Source organism: Myotis yumanensis, unplaced genomic scaffold (assembly GCF_028538775.1).
Source record: "Myotis yumanensis isolate MYYU_CA2020_CCGP unplaced genomic scaffold, mMyoYum1.0.hap1 SCAF_1, whole genome shotgun sequence".
Lineage (NCBI taxonomy): Eukaryota > Metazoa > Chordata > Mammalia > Chiroptera > Vespertilionidae > Myotis > Myotis yumanensis.
In genome coordinates this window covers 211,437,141-211,451,232 of record NW_027223752.1, presented here as the reverse complement: position 1 = coordinate 211,451,232, position 14,092 = coordinate 211,437,141, and the positions used below count along the sequence as shown (strand labels likewise).

General features: G+C 42.0%; 1 protein-coding gene across 1 annotated transcript in view; it reads right to left on the bottom strand.

The window, feature by feature from the left end:
• Positions 1–3,662: 3,662 nt before the first annotated feature.
• COX7B2 (cytochrome c oxidase subunit 7B2) overlaps positions 3,663–14,092 on the bottom strand; it is a 52,169-nt gene continuing 41,739 nt past the window's right edge. The window contains exon 2 of the mRNA XM_070410600.1: positions 3,663–3,965. Within this exon, the coding sequence (XP_070266701.1) occupies positions 3,663–3,908 (246 nt within the window). The 5' untranslated portion in view covers positions 3,909–3,965. The remainder of the gene's footprint in view (positions 3,966–14,092) is intronic.

Here is a 14,092-nt window from a genome sequence, read left to right as displayed (position 1 = left end):
TGGAGTTTTTCACACAGACAATAAACAATAAAATGTATCATGCCAGATGATGATGATTTCTATGGAGAAAAATAAAGCAAGGAAGCAGGATAGACAAAGCCTGGTTTAAGTAGGAGTTGCAATTTTTTTAAAAAAAAAACCTCACAAGAGGATATGTTTATTGATTTTAGAGAGAGATGGAGAGGAAGGGAGAGAAACATCGGTAGATAAACACTGATCAGCTGCCTCCCATACACACCCCCAGGGATTGAACCAACAACCTAGGTATGTGCTCTGACTGGGAATCGAACCCCCAACCTTTTGATGCAGGGAACGACAGTTAACCAACTGAGCCACCAGGCAGGGAGGGGTTGCAATCTTTAAAAGGGTAGCCAAAGCCTTCTCTGAAAAGAATATATGTGAACAAAACCCTGAAAAGTGTGAGGGAGCGTGAGTCATATAGGATCTGGAGGAAGTGTGTCCCAAACAGAAGAAAAAGCAATTGGAAAAGTTTTGATGCAGGAGTGAAATGAACCAGTACAGAATTTTAAGTGGCCTGTGCACCTTTCTCAGGATATTAGCTTTAACTCTGCTGTGAAATAAAAGTCATTAGGTTTTGTCGGGCCAGTGTAGCTCAGTGGCTGAGCAACGACCTGTGAATCAGGTCAAGGTTCAATTCCCCATCAGGCCACATGCCCAGGATGCTGGCTAGAGCCCTAGTGGGAGGCATGCAGGAGGCAACCGATCAATAATTCTCTTTCATTATTCATGTTTCTCTCGCTCTCCCCCTTTCCTTTCCTGAAATCATACATATATATATGCGGAGTGGCCAGATTATGACCACCTGACGTTTGTAGGCAAATTAGCCAAAGGCCTGTTCGAACCCCTTTGCTGTCTGCACTTACCAAGATAAAACGTCTCCAATTCACACAGGAACACAAGGATTAGACAGCTGAGCATTGGAAAAAAGTCATGTGGTCCGATGAATCACGTTTCCAGTTGCATCATGCAGATGGCAGAGTGAGAATTTGGCGGAAACAGAATGAGAGCATGCACCCCACATGCATGAGTACAACCCTTCAAGCTGGTGGGGGTAGTGTTATGGTTTGGGGCATGTATTCCTGGCATGATTTGGGCCCTTTAATTCGTGTGGAACAACGTCTGACTAGCACAACATACCTAAGTATCGTTGCTGATCAGGTTCATCCTATATTGTTGATGGCATATCCCAATGGAGATGGCTTCTTCCAATAAGACAATGCGCTATGCCAACGTGCTTGTATTGTGCAGGTGTGGTTTCAAGAACACGAGGGAGACTTTACCTTGCTTAGGTGGCCCCCACATCACCAGATCTCAATCCAATTGAGCATTTGTGGGACGAAGTTAAAAGAGCCATCAGGCAGCTGGTTCTACAACCATCAAATCTCACAGAACTGGACAGTGTTGTTCATCAGGCATGGTGTCAGATTCCTCGCATCACCTTTCAACATCTCTTGGAGTCAATGCCAAGAAGAATCGCTGCAGTATTGAAGGCAAAAGGTATCCCAATGAAGTACTGATGGGGTGGTCATAATAATCTGGCCACTCAATGTATATCTACACTAATAAAAGAGAAACATGTAAATTGGTGTCACTCCGCTACCCTTCCCATTGGCTAATCAGCATATCCTTATGCAAATTAACTGTCAGCCAAGATGGCGGCCGGCAGCCATGCACTAAGGCGAACAGGGAGGCTTGCTTGCTCCAGTGATTGCGGACTCCAATGTTCCCCGCCTGAGTTGCTGGCCTCAAAGCTGCAACTCTAAGCAACTATGTTGCAAATATAGAAGCTAAACAAAGCCCCAGAAACAGGCTTTCAGTCAGCCAGGCTTCAGCCAACCGGACCGCAACATTGTATCAATGTTTTCAGGAGCAGAGGCCTCAGAGCTAAAGCTGGCCCAGAATAGAAAAAAAAAAGAAAAAAGGGAGCGGTTGGGAGCTTCAGTCACCCGCCAGCCGGAAAACGGCCCTCAGCCCCTCAGCCAGGCTGGCCAGGCACCCCAGTAGGGACCCCCACCCTGATCCAGGACACCCTTCAGGGCAAACCAGCCAGCCCCCACCCGTGCACCAGGCCTCTATCCTATATAGTATAAGGGCAATATGCCTCCCGGCACCGGGATCAGCAGAGCAGTGAGGCCTCCCGGCACCGGGATCAGTGTGACAGGGGGCAGTGCCCAAAACCCTGATCGGCCCTGCTCTGTGCGTGACAGGGGGTAGCACCGCAACCTCCCCATCGACTCTGCCTTGAGTGTGACAGGGGGTGGTGCCCCAACCCCCCAATCAGCCCTACCCTGAGCGTGACTGAGGGTGGCATCACAACCTCCCGATCCGCCCTGCTCTGTGCATGACAGGGGGCAGCACCCCAACTCCCTAATCGGCCCTGCTCTGAGCCTGAGCAGGGGCTGCACCTAGGGATTGGGCATGCCCTCTGCCACCCGGGAGCAGGCCTAAGCCAGCAGGTTATCTCCCAAGGGATCCCAGACTGCGAGAGGGCACAGGCCGGGCTGGGGGACCCCCCCGGGGGGCCCCCCCTTCCCCCCACCCGAGTGCACAAATTTTTGTGCACCGGGCCTCTAGTGTACTAATAAAAGGGTAATATGCTAATTAGACCAGACATCTTCCGGACAAAGCCACAGTGGTGGGGTCCAAGGCAGAGGACGTTAGGGGTGATCAGGTCAGCAGAGGAGAGCAGTTAGGGAGTGATCAGGCTGGCGGGGGTGAGCAGTTAGGGAGCAATCAGGCCGGCAGGGGGGGAGCAGTTAGGGAGCAGCCAGGCCAGCAGACAGAGGCAGTTAGGGGCCATCAGGCCAACAGGGGAGCAGTTAGGGAGCAATCAGGCTGGTAGGGGAGCAGTTAGGGAGCGATCAGGCTGGCAGGCAGAGGCGGTTAGGGGCAATCAGGCCAGCAGGCAGGTGAGCAGTTAGGAGCCAGCGATCCCGGATTGCGAGAGGATGTCCGACTGCCTGTTTAGGCCCAATCACTGCAGGAGGGGTCCCACATTGGAGAGGGTGCAGGCCGAGCTGAGGGACCCCCTTCCCATGCATGAATTTCATGCATTGGGCCTCTAGTATATATATAACTGTAAAAGTCATTGAGTTTTGAGAAAAGGAGTGATATCATGTTTTTAAATGATTGTTCTGGCTACTGTACTTAAAAATGATTATGTATGGCAGGGTGGAGGGGGCATGCTTGGGGGGACATCAGTGTAGACACAAGGAGACCAGCTAGAAAGTTTTCATAATAATCTCAGAGAGAGTGTGGTGGTTCATATCAGGGAGAGAAAGTTGAAGGATGTTAAATGGTCAGATCGTGAATATGTTTTAAGAAAGATTCAACAGGATTTGCCAGACTATTCCTAGGATACATATGTGTATATATCCACTGAGGGTACCTAGTGTAAATCATTAAGCCAGAAGCACAGATGCTTTATTAATTCTCCTTTCAAATATTTGTTATTCCTAATTCCCTATAATCTATATCCACTCTTACAACCATGTTTCCAGGCATTATAATAACTACTTTCAATGGCTTTAAAGGTTTCAATGTATTTTAATTTTTAAATTATGCTACATTTAAATGAGCAGCAGAGTGCTTAAATGAAAGGTTGATTTTGAGACAATTCTGTGTTACAGTAACTGTGATGGTTACTTATCATTCCATTCTTTTGGAGTGACTCTGCCAACAGGGGACAGGTTCCACACTATTCCAACCTGTGTAGCTGTAAATAACCATGCAACAACACAGAAAATGGAGCCACTGGCTAGTATAGTGTCACCATATTTGTCATGGAAATCTGGGGAGTGTTTCTTGTGGCTCTGTCTTGCCCTTATTTGCTGAAAGCTTCGAATCTTGACACTTCTCAATATATTTCTAGCCAAGGGAAACATCATGAAGGTGTGATGGGATTGCAGTTGATTGCAGCCGCTGGGCTATTTCCTTGTAGACACCTGAAAAACAAACAATGAACAATGACATCTGATCTGCATTCATTTACTCTCTCTTTGAATGTTTCTCCCACAGCACCTCTCAAGTGTGCTGGTCATGTGAGTTTTGACATCATGATGTCCGGATTTGAGTCTCAGCTCTGCCCCTGATTAGCTGTGAGCTGACGCAGTTATTTAACCTCTCTTTGCCTTCGTTTCTTCAGTGGCAAACTGAGACAATAATGTTCAACTTCAGGGGGTATTGCGAGGATTACATGTGATAATCCTTAACAAAAACAACCACAAAGTAAGCACACAATAGATATTAGTTTTTCTATTCTTTGCAAACAACCAATGGCTTGTTCCAGAGAGAGACTCCAAACTCATCAGCATGGCTGATAAAAGGACTAAAATTCCCAACTTGCCCCACTAGTCCAATGACATGCCTATGTTTACAACAAACTAATTTCATTTGAAATTACAGGCCATTCACAGAGTATGTCCTCCTTCTCCTGCTCCTTTTCTCCCTTCCTATTAACCTCCTTCTTCTCTTCCTTTCATCTCCTTCTACACTTGTAATTCCTCCATGCACCTTCCTAGAAGTAAAATTCTACTTATACTTTAAAGCCCATTCTAAAAGTCGTGCCTTCTGGGAAGTCTTCTCCAAAACCTCCCTAGGATAAGCTGCCTCTTTTCTACACTACTACTCTTCTTAAAATCCCTCTCTCATAGTATGATTCACTGGCTTTATTATTTTTAAAGGCTTTGATTTTTAGAGCAGTTTTGGGTTCAAAGCAAAATTGAGTGGGAAGTAGAGTCCCCATGTATACCCTGACTCCACACATGCATAGCTTCACCCTCCTGTGCCAGAGTAGCACATTTATTACACTCAATGAACCTACATAGTAGTCCTTAAACGGAGATGTTTTTCACAAATATTTTCTCCCAGCCTGTGGCTTTTCTTGTCATTGTTTTGAGGAATTATCTTCATATTTTCCTCCAGTAGACTGCAAGGTCTTCAAGAGCAAGAGGTCTAGCTTTACATACACAGTGGCTGACAAAAGCATAGAAATAACTTTTTTGAACCAATGTGAAATGTAAGTATTGGTATCCTCATAAAAATCTAAACTTGATAACAAGTTAAAAACCATGAAATCAAATGTACATGTCATAAGAGCCCTATTTATTTTATTTTTAAAATAGTTAAACTGAAAGAGAGATCTAGAAGCAGAAACATATGAAGGAGTTCTATCAATTTCTCTTCTTTGTGCAAACTGTCAAACAGTGTTCTGTCTCTAGTAATGACAGAAGGTAACTGTAGCCCAAATGCAAGCAACATGGATACAAAAGGGCCTGAGGTCAGTATTGTAACTGTTCACCAAGATTTGCCAACTCAAATGACTTTATTTCCAACTTAGGAAACAAGACCCTAAGGTTCTCTTTTATTTCCACCAAAATTTAAGTATCTTCATGATTGTGACAAACAGGGCAAAAAGCAAATGCATTTCTTCTGAGGTTCCAAATATTCAGAGTGTTTTTCCTGTTAGTCATGAATCTCTCCACCAAAAGTCTCTAAGGTTTTAATTCGTATTGAATTCAGAGAACAGGATGAAGGTGAGATGGGTCAGGGTATGAAGGTGCAGCCTGAATCCAATACAAAAGCACTGTGGCACACTTAGCTTCCAGTCTTTAGGGAGGCATATAACCAAAGAATAATGTGTGATAACAGGGATCTCTTATGAGTCACTGACTCATGCCTGCTACTTTATGACAAATTGATTTCATTATTCCCATCCTCACAATGTTAAGTTGAAACTCAGATACTTTGTATCTAGTGACATTGATCACATCCATTTGTAGCTCAGTTCATCCTTTGGCTATTCCCACATCTGAGCAGCTTTTCTTTTCCATCTAGCCCGAGTTTTCTCATACTGATAAATGCCCATTACTTAGAATTTTCCTCTAAGAACTCTTTCTGTAGTTCGTAGTTGCCATTTCATTGTATAATAAACAATGTAGGCGTTTCATTCCTTTTTCCTTGTCAGCATCAGCTGTATCTGTCTCAGTTGCTTTTCTATATTACTTATATATACTTGTGTTTATAATACACACTTAAGAGCTTGGAACGCACTGATTAGAGAGTACTGCTGAACTCCACATGACTTACTTCTACAATAAACTTTGTGTTACTGCAGAGCCCTAAGCCTATTACCAAAAGAACTCAAGCAACAGGTTCTAATATCCATACAAAAGCATTAAAAAGGGACATATAGTGGAATAGTAAAATGCAGGCAAAGAAAATATTTCTTAAAGTAGATGCTTTCTGGTAAAAACAAACTACAAAAAGATGGCAGAAGACAAATTTCTTTAGATAATATGAACAAAGTAAAGGTCCTCTCATGCCTGTGGCAATAAAAGAAAAGAAATATGTTCTGAATATAAACAGTTCAAGGGAGTTGAGTAACCTATGAGGATGAAAAGGAAAGATTGTGTTATCTATTTTATATAGTAATTTTGAAGTTCAGTTCAGGCAAAATAACTAATACTAGAGCTCAATTTAACTGGGATAAGGAGGTATCTATAGATTTGAAGTTTCACTGGTAACAATAATCATTTCAAATCACTAAAGGTCATAAAAAGAAGTAAAGCAGTAATACAGAAAGGAAACTAATACTTATTGAATATACACCAGAATTTTCCACATCTGCAAAAATGGTGTGGAATGGGAATTATTTACCTGCACTTCAAACAGAAGAACAGATGATAGGACAAGATGTGAACTCAATCAAGTCCTTTGATTCTAAATCTGGTGCATTTTTCACTTATGCCATGTTTTAAAGCATATTTAATTCTGAGTGCTGGAAACAAACAACTCTAGTGTGGTTACCACAGATGACCCTTTATTTGAAAATGGTTCAGTTCAGTTTACTATATATTTATTGAGTGGCTACTGTGTATCGGGGCCTGGTCTGGGGGCAAGGATACCATACCTACTCCTGAGAAGCTTATAATAGAATGAGGAAATAAATGGATCCACTGTCCTAGGGGATGATATAAGGCCAGATATGAGAAGTACATTTCAACCTGGGACTCAAGCAATAGGTTTAGAGAAAATGAGACCTAGGCTAGACACATTTTATCATAATAAAAAGCATTTAATGCTATCTAGCCTATCTAATAATAGACAAACATGGTAACTGACCATACCTTTGCTACGCCTCCCATTGGCTAATCAGTGCGATATGCAAATTAACCACCAACAAAAAGGGAGGCTAATTTGCATACTGCAGGCAGGGCGGGAAAGTGTGAGCCACCAGCGTGCTGCCATCCAGGGCAGGCCGGCCCCAGAAGCCCCAGCAGCTGGCCTTCCTTGCCGCTGGGGACCCAATCAGCGGGTCCTGGACGACAAGGCAGGCCTGCCCCAGGAGACCCAGCAGCTGCCTGATATGGTAGTAACTCTATCAGTAAGCACTCTGAAAGTCAGTGGCATAAATGCACCAATTAAAAGACAAATTATGAGGGTGAATCAAAAACAAAACCCACTTTAAATATAAAGACACATATAGATTAAAAGTAAATGAATTAAGCTGCAGCCTGTTTTTCTCAGTGGATAGAGCATTAGCCCGTGGACTGAAGGGTCCCAGGTTCGATTCCAGTCAAGGGCATGTACCTCAGTTGCTGGCTTGATCCCAGTCCCTATCAAAGCATGTGCAGGAGGCAACCAATCAATGTGTCTCTCCTTTTCCCTTCACTCTCTCTAAAATTCAATGGAAAAATATCCTTGGGTGAAGATTAACAAAAACAAAGTAAATGGATTAAGTAACATTAAAGAGATTATAAGAAAAATATATTCCAAATTTTGTTAGTTGTATAATGGTTATGTTTAAATTATTAACACCTAAGAAATTGGGTGAAGGGTACATATAATATGCTGTAGTATTTTATAGTTTTTTTACATGTATGAGATTATTTCAAATTAAAATATTAAAAATTAATAAAATATTAATTGAAATGTGTATGCATTACATGAAAAATCTCCTAATTGCTTCTAACATAATTTATTAAATTGTACTAAAATTTACAAGGGTTCAATTAAAAAATATTTTAATTCTAAATGATATAAAAGAAAATATATAATAGTGCAGTTATAAGCACTTATCTGAAAATAAAAATTTAAAGAAGTGAATTTAAAGAAGGGATTGGCCAAAGAAAATATATGCACAACCCATGGACACAGACAACAGTATGGTGATGGCCAGAGAGAAGTGGGGGGCAAGAGCTGGGTAGAGGGGACAAAAGGGGGAAATAGGGACATCCTATATAATAGTAATAAAAGGCTAATATGCACATTGACTGAACGGCAGAATGACCGGTTGCTATGATGCGCACCGGCCACCAGGGGGCAGATGCTCAATGCAGGAGCTGCTCCCTGGTGGTCAGTGCACTTACATATGGGGAGTGCCACTCAGCCAGAAGCTGGCTCATGGCTGGCCAGTGCAGGGGTTGTGGCAGGAGCTTCTCCCACCTCTGTGGCAGCACTAAGAATGACCAACTAACGGTTTAGACCCGATCCCTTGGGGGCCTAAGCCTTTAGTCAGACATCCCCCGAGGGCTCCCTGGCTGCCAGAAGGATGTCTGACTGCAAGCTTAGGCCTGATCCCCCAGGAAGTGGGCCTAAGTCGACAGGTGGACATCCCCCAAGGGGTCCTAGACTGTGAATGGGCGCAGGCTGGGCTGAGGGGACCCCCCCCCCCGAGTGCACAAATTTTTGTGCACCGGGCCTCTAGTATATTTATACAAAGCCAGCGACCTGAACGCTGTAACGACCGGTCAGAGAATAGGTTGAAGGTGAGATGATGCCCACTGAGGCCAGCAAACCTGCCCAATCAGGGGTGAGGCCGGCCGGCCAACCACCCATGGCCCCTCCCCCAGTCACTTACCCCCGATCGGCCCCCCCCACCCCATTTGGGGGCAGAGCCCGCGGGCCCACCACCCACAGCCCCTCCCCATGTCTGGCTCCACCCCCAGTCAGTCCTCTGCACCCCAATCAGGGGAGGGGCTCACCAACCAATTGCCTGCGGCCCCTCCACCCAGCAGACCTGGCCCTGAGTGGCCCCAGTCGGGGCAGGCCAGCCGGCCAACCTCCCGCCATCTCCTCCTCCCAAAAGGCCCAGCCCCAATCCGCCCTGATTGGAGCCAGGCTGGCCAGACCCCACCTGTGCACAAATTCATAAACTGGGCCTCTATTAAATATATAAATTATGGTGCATACCAAAAATATTTTTTTGCAGATCTGACATAATATAGATATACTTTTAATTTACAAAAACAAGTAATAGTACTAATTACCTACGCTTTTTGCACCAAAGTGTCTTTTTATTTTATTTTAAAATCTTTATTGTTGAAAGTACTAAATATGCTTCTCCACTCCCCATTGACCTCCTCTAGCACACCCCTATGTTCATAGCAGCACAATTTACAATAGCTAAGATTTGAAAATAGTCCAAGTAACCATGAGCAAATGAGTGGATAAAAAGATGTGATACATTTACACAATGGAATACTACACAGCTATAAGAAAGAAATAACTCTTATCATTTGCAACAGCATGGACCAGGAGAGAATTATGCTAACCGAAATAAGCCAGTCAGAGAAAGATAGGTTATCACATGATCTCACTCATATGTGAAATCTAATGAACAAAGTGACTTTTTGAAAACTCAGATGCCGAGTGGTGGGCACACAATGCAATATATAGATCATGTATCTTAGAAATGTACAGTTGTAATCTATACAATCTTCTTCACCAATGTCGTCCCAATACATTTTCTTAAAAAGAGAAAAGAAAAAAAGAAATTGAAAATACAACATCGGAGGAAAATATGTAGATATTGTGGCAAAAGCAAAAACTCAAGAGAGCTGAATTAGAGGGGAGAGGGCGCCCTGGTAAGGCCACTAGCACTGGGTGGTCAGAGCGGAGGCAGCAATGCCCAGGGACAAGCCTAGAAGGATGAGGAAAGGGCACACATTAGGACTTTACATGCCTCGCCATGGACACTACTGACATTTTGGTCCAAGTAGGTCTTTGCTGCGGTGGTATGTCCTGTCAGTGCAGGGTGTTTAGTGGCATCCCTGCTTCTATATATTACATACCAGTAGTACCGAACTCCCTCAGTTGTGACATTAAAAATATATCTACAGACAATGCCAGATGTCACCAGGGAGCAAATTCATCCCTGGTTAAGAACAATTGTTGTACACAGAGCTGTGTTCTCTGTCACTTTTCCCGCAATCTTTAAAAGGACTTTGTTCTATAAAATACAGAAGGCTTAAACTCTTAGAAAATGCACTCTCTCTTTCCCTGTGATGGATGCATAAAGGTTGCCATCAATGTTTTTCCTAAACTAATCTCAATTTTAAAAAATGTTTTCCAGTATCGTTTAGATTAATTACTTAATCTATCAGGACATCTGCTTCCTCACCCATAAAACAAACAAACGAAAAAAAGTGGAACTAATTTAGCTTTTCCCAAACCTGCCTGGCTCTGGGTCATCTGACATCTTTGTTTACAGAACGTAGATACCTGGGCTTCATGACAAACTTACTGTAACAGAGTATCCAGGAAGTAGCCAGAGAATCTGTATTTTTTAAAACAAGTTCTCAGGAGAATCCTGTCATCAGAAAAGTTTATGAGACACTGAATCAGATAATCTCTGAGGTCCTATCCGACTCTAACACTCTAGACCTTTCCAAAGAGAAAAACATTTTAGGAAGACATTCATTCTTTTAGGCCACTGAAAAAGTACAGTAGTAATTGAATTCACCACCATGGTAATTTAGAAAGCAGTACCTGAGTGACCTGAAAGAGTTATAGGGATCATCTGGGAATAAGCTAGTCAACAGAAACATTTGGCAACATTTACAAACAGTAAAAGCACTAGTGTTACTGGTATTTGGCTATATAGTGAATGATGCACTCTGGAAGCAAAGGCTCCTATGCCAGGTAACTCAACTGTTAACACCTTCATTTCCACCTCCTTTTATTTCTACCCTTCTTTTTACAGCTTCAGAATATCAGCACAAAACCAGAAACAATAAAAAGGCAATCTTCTTGAAATGAAAACGCACATAACCTGCACTGTCTTCCATTCATGAATGTATTTCTCAGAAGACTTTGCTGCTCTAGAAGGGACGAAGTATACATAGTGCAAACTGTCTCGTATCAGGACTACTTAAGCCTTCTGCCTTTCCTAACAGGAAATATGGAAGCCCTGCAAGAAGCAATGCTGCTGGTGGAAATGGTGAACAATGGGTCTATTTCATATGTATTGGCATCATCTCCTGAGTCACTGAAATGATGGATGGTGCGGCCATGTGCTTAAGGCTGGGTATTATGCCACTTTATTAAGCCTAAAAGGTCACATAAATAAATGCTACCTGAACAAATAAAAAGGCAGATTACAGCAGTGAAGTGTTATGCCAGGAGGGAGAAATAACGAAGTGGACACTTTGTGAGTTAATGTCCTCAAATGGCAAATGTTGCCTGAATAATGATAGGATAGAGGTATGTCCTCTCCCTCATATTCTTCACACTGTCAGTCTAAATGAACAGAGACTGTTTACATCCTGTGTAGAACACTGAAGGTATTCAACAATCTCCACCCTGGTAATGATCACAGCGCTCATTCAGGCAGTTCCTCGTACAGACCTTATATGAATGTGGTTCACTCATTAAGTATCCACTATATTTCCTTCAGTCACAATGTGCTTTCAGCTATACTATTTCCCTCTTTCTGATAGCTATGTGTAAAAGAACAAAACAGGCTTTTCTCCCTGTCACATTGTAAGTCAGTGGCATTATTGTGCAATAATTCTTATTTTGTTTTCTATTAAACTTTAGCAAGCCCAGCAAATTTCCTCATGAAAGTAACCACAACAGCCCTCTTTCTAAAAATTAATACATTGACTGGAATAACAGGGTCACCAATTTCCAATGTTTGAAATAGATGGTAACATGAAAATACTTCGACATCCACTATGAGGAAATTTGCTGCACTCAGTGGCTCATAGATTGTTGCATAGTCAGGTCCTGCTAGAAGGGTCTATTTCAGTGAATTCAGCAAGTCAAAGTATCTGGATAAATGCATAACATCTTCTCCAACCTAATTTTGGAAAAGAAAGAGATCATGGCTGTGATATATTCAAGAAACTTTAAAACTTTAAAAACTTTAAAAAGAAAGAGATCATGGCTGTGATATATTCCAGAAAATGATATGGAGTCATTGAAAGACATTAGGAATGGGAGTTACATGGTCTGATTTGCGGTTTAGATATTGAACTGGCATTCGAGTGTGGGAAAGGTATTGCGGGGGATATTGCAAATGCTCCAAGGAGAAATGATAAGGACCTGCACTTGAACAGTTCACCCAATTAAGGTCTCAAAGTGAGCCAGTCCCTTATTTCTGCAGTCACCATATTTCTGCATCCAATCCTCGGCTTTGCACAGCCAGACCTCATTTCTCTTGCATAGGCACCGAATGGTGACAGCCTCTGAGAATCCACCTCGTGCCAATAAAATTCTCAAGAACCTGATATATTAACTTTAAAAGAAGGTTATTCCATTGCAGTGGCTGAAATACATAATTTACTTTTAGCGTTGCTAGCTTGACACTCGTTCCACTTGTAAAGTGATCTTATATCAGTATTTCCCCAAACATCTGCCTACTTTACCAGTTCCATTTGGTCTTAATGGGCGTTTTCTTTAAAAAGGGGTTTCAATTGGATTCTTTGTCTTCCTTTTGTCAAGTTTTATGAGTTCTTTATATATTTTAGAAATTAACTCCTTAGCACATGTATCATTGTCTAATATGTTCTCCCATAAACTGGGCTCCCTTTTCATTTTGTTGATGGTTTCTTTTGCTGTTCAGAAGCTTTTAATTTTGATATAGTCCCATTTGTTTATTTTCTCTTTAGTTCCTCTTGTCCTGGGAGATGGATCTGCAAACATATTGCTATGAGAGATGTCTGAGATTTTGCTGCCTATGGCTTCTTCTAGAATTTTTATGGTTTCACAACTTATATTTAAGTCTTTATCCACTTTGAGTTTATTCTTCTGTATGGTATAAGTGGATGGTCTAGTTTCATTTTTTAGCATATACCTATCCAATTTCCTCAACACCATTTATTTAAGAGACTGTTTTTACTACACTCTATGCTCATGCCTCCTTTGTCAAATATTAATTGAGCTTAGATCGATTTCTGGGTTCTCTGTTCTGTTCCATTGATCTATATGCCTGTTCTTGTGCCAGTACCAGGTTGTTTTGATTTCAGTGGCTTTTTAATATAACTTGATATATGGTATTGTGATCCCTCCAACTTTGTTCTTCTTTCTCAAGATTACTGCGGCTATTTGGAGTCATTTTTGGTTCCATATGAATTTGTGGAGTATTTGTTCTAGATCTGTGAAATATGCCATTGGTATTTTAATAGGGATTGCATTAAATCTATAGATTGCTATGAGCAGTATGGACATTTTGATGATGTTAATTATTCCAACCCATGAACATGATGTATAAGACAATCCAATTAGAAGAAGGGCAAGGGCCTAAACAGACACTTCTCCAAAGAGGATATACCAATGGCCAAGAGACAACTGAAAAAATGCTCAAAGTCATTAATCATCAGAGAGATGCAAATTAAAAGAACAATGAAGTATCACCTTGCACCTGCCACATGGCTATCTTAAATAAATCAACAAAGAATAAGCGCTAGCAAGGATGTGGAGAAAAGGGAACCCTGATACACTGCTGGTGGGAATGCAGACTGGTGCAGCCACTGTGGAAAACAGTATGGAGTTTCCTCAAAAAATTAAATATGGAACTCCCATTTGACCCAGTGATCCCACTCCTAGAAATATATCCTAACAATCCCGAACACCAATCAGAAAGAATATATGCACCCCTATGGTCATAGCAGCACTATTTACAATAGCTAAGATATGTAAACAGCCCAAATGCCCAAAAGTAGATGAGTAGATAAAAATGCTGTGGTACATTTACACCATGGAATACTATGCAACTGTAAAAAAAGAAGGATCTCTTACCCTTAGACACAGCATGGAGGAACTGGTGAGTATTATGCTAAGTGAAATA